General features: G+C 46.5%; 1 protein-coding gene across 1 annotated transcript; it reads left to right on the top strand.

Moving 5' to 3' along the window:
• The first annotated feature begins 686 nt into the window (after window positions 1-686).
• On the top strand, window positions 687-2469 carry LOC139081490 (cornifin-A-like). The gene is made up of 2 exons (XM_070607539.1): window positions 687-809; window positions 1922-2469. Exon 2 carries the CDS (start codon window positions 1940-1942, stop codon window positions 2159-2161), a length of 222 nt encoding a protein of 73 aa, XP_070463640.1. The 5' UTR covers window positions 687-809; window positions 1922-1939; the 3' UTR covers window positions 2162-2469.
• Window positions 2470-2829: the final 360 nt, after the last annotated feature.

Below are 2829 nucleotides of genomic sequence, written 5' to 3'. Positions count from 1 at the left end.
TGTCCCTGTGTTGTCCCCAGGAAGGGATCTTCATGAAAGGCAGGGTCTTCAGGGCCTGCTGTCACATTAGACAGAACAAGCAGATGGGCCACAAGGACTGGTTGCTCTGGGGTTGCTCAACCTGACCACCTCCCCGGTGTTTTCACTGATGGGTGCCCATGCCTTGTCTGCTATTGACTCTTAGGCCTTTTTTGGAGCAAAGGCTTTTTAGGGCCAAAAGGATCATTTTGGCTTTTCCTTTCCCCTCCCAGGCCAGGGTACACTGAGTGATGAATAAACAGATTTATTCCTTTTTTCCACCTGAGGGAATTCATGCCACCTTGCCCTTGGCCTCCCAAAAGAACCAGAAGAGATTATTGTTCATGTCCACATCACTTTATGTATTAAGCAGCCCAACAAGCCTGGTCTGTGCTGAGGATTAGGGCCTTCCAGAAAACAGGGCTATTTCTTGTTCCAACAGCCCTAGAATTTCTTCCTTCTCTCTCCTTCCAGCCCACATCACCCTCACCATAAACATTACACCTGGATACAGAGGGTGCTCAGTGGGCATAAGGCCCAGGTGACATCATTCTCAGAGAGCAAGTGCCAAAAAATTGTCAAGTGGGTGGTTTCATCACAAAATCTGGGCCAACAGGTAAATGAGGGGAGTGGGGTGAATCATGTTTGACAGGCAAAGAATAAAGACACAGCAGCCGAAAAAAATCCCATTTCCTTGAGACAGGTCTTGATCTCTGTATAAAAAGCCAGTTGGCTGAGGACACTGCACCAGATCCAAGAGACCACACAGCCTTCTCCTCTCTGCGCACCTGGTGAGTCTATTCCCTTGCAACTTTTTAGTCTTCTCTCAAAGTACTTGATTTTTTATTGGAATCTCCTTGGCCTTCTTGGTATCTTTTTCCCCATTATTGAAGTTCAGTCATCAGAGTTACAGCCTCTAGAAATATCTTTGTTTTTAAAGTAATCATAGTTTGGGCTTGAAGGGACTTAAGACATTTTCAGTTCTGCCCTATCAGTTGTTGCTGTGTCAGTGAGGAGGGGATTGGCTTGTGCAAGTACACAAAGTTAGTAGGACAAGGACCAGAAATGAGGTCCACAGCACTTTTAGTGACATTATAATTCTTTCTTTAGTCATAATTTTAATGCAGAGAATTTTATTCTTTCAACAAATCTTTTTGTGAGAATTTACTGTGTTTGGCACTTTGGCTGCCATAAAAAACAATTTAGACAACAGGGAACTTACTCTGTGAAACCACAATTTATTCAGGAAAATAAGGCGTGGGCATGAAGAGCTAAAATACCATGTAGAAAGTCACCAGCATAAGGCAATAAGGACAAGTTAAGTGCTGTGGCAGTTTGGGGAGACACATAAGTTCTGAAAGGTTTGCTCTATAAAACCTCGCAAAAGTATCTTATGAGGTGCTATATGATTCATGGTGGCTAGGCAGTACTGGAACAAGCAGAAATAAGGAATACATTTGAGGCAGAGGAGGATTGGGCGAGGGCAGAGGTGGGATCACGTGGGGTTCTAGAGAAGTCAGTAGTTATCTTATAGAAGATAAGCCATTCTATTTATCAGAAATGTGTGGGTGGGCTAACGTTACCGCGTTTTTTTCCAAATAATATCACATTTCCATATGATGCAATATTGTGATCTCACATACCGGCTAGGAGCCTGCTTGTGTGTCATGTTGCTAACTGGGTTTTAAGATGTGCCAGGAAGAAAGAGAGCACTGGGAGTGCACAAGTGGAGCAGAACAAATTGCTTTCACATTCTTCCTCTTGAAGCTCAGAAATCATCAAAGTGTTCCTTGCGGTAGACAGAGAGAAAGGGGAACATTGGCTTCCTAAGAGACCTGAAGTGGTGTTGAATATGGCTTCTTCTGTAGTTAATCCCTGTTTAAATCATCTGTTCTGTCTCTAGTCCCGCCCACTTTGAAGCATGAGTTCCCAGCAGCAGAAGCAGCCCTGCACACCACCCCCCCAGCCTCAGCAGCAGCAGGTGAAACAGCCCTGCCAGCCTCCACCCCAGGAACCATGTGCTCCCAAAACCAAGGAGCCCTGTCACCCCAAGGTTCCGGAGCCCTGCCACCCCAAAGTTCCAGAGCCGTGTCCCTCAAAGGTCATTCCGGAGCCAGGTCAGCAGAAGACCAAGCAGAAGTAGTATGGTCCACAGCCATGCCCTTGAGGAGCCAACCACCGGATGCTGAATCCCCTCTCCCCTTCTGCTCATGTGTCCCACTTACAATTAGCATGCTGTCACCAGCAGTCGCAGTCCTCTCTCATGTACACCCTAAAAACATGTGCTATTTCCTTTCCTCCCCAAACACTCTGAGCCTCTGAATTAGTCTGAGAGTGTTGTTACCTTAGAACCTCAATTTCAGCTGCTCAAGATTCGTCTGAAGCGGGACTTAAGGTGAAAACAAATGGATCAGCTCTACTCTTCCCCCATTAAATGCATTTTCAATTCCACTCTTGATTATGTTGCCTGGTCTGACTCAGCTCCTTCCTTTCCCTCATGAAGCAGGACCTGTACACAAACAGGTTGGGGAGGAAGGACTTCCTTCAGAGGCATTTGATCCTAGTACTAGGTGGGTGGGAGGTTGTCCCCACCAAACGTTCCTGGGCTGTCAATGACAGGTTGTGCAATGCCACCCAGAGGCTGTTGCTTTGGACATTTAGGAGTGGAGCAGGGCTCTCCTCTTGCAACCCACTGAGTCACACGGAGTCTCGTTGGTGCCTGTCCAAGCTGACTCTGACTCTGTAACCTTGACTTCTCTGCCCCAAATCTGGCTCCCAGATTGCTGACTTAGCCAATTCCTGATTATTTCA

Source organism: Equus przewalskii, unplaced genomic scaffold (assembly GCF_037783145.1).
Source record: "Equus przewalskii isolate Varuska unplaced genomic scaffold, EquPr2 ChrUn-10, whole genome shotgun sequence".
Taxonomy (NCBI): domain Eukaryota; kingdom Metazoa; phylum Chordata; class Mammalia; order Perissodactyla; family Equidae; genus Equus; species Equus przewalskii.
This window is presented reverse-complemented; position numbering and strand designations above follow the sequence as displayed.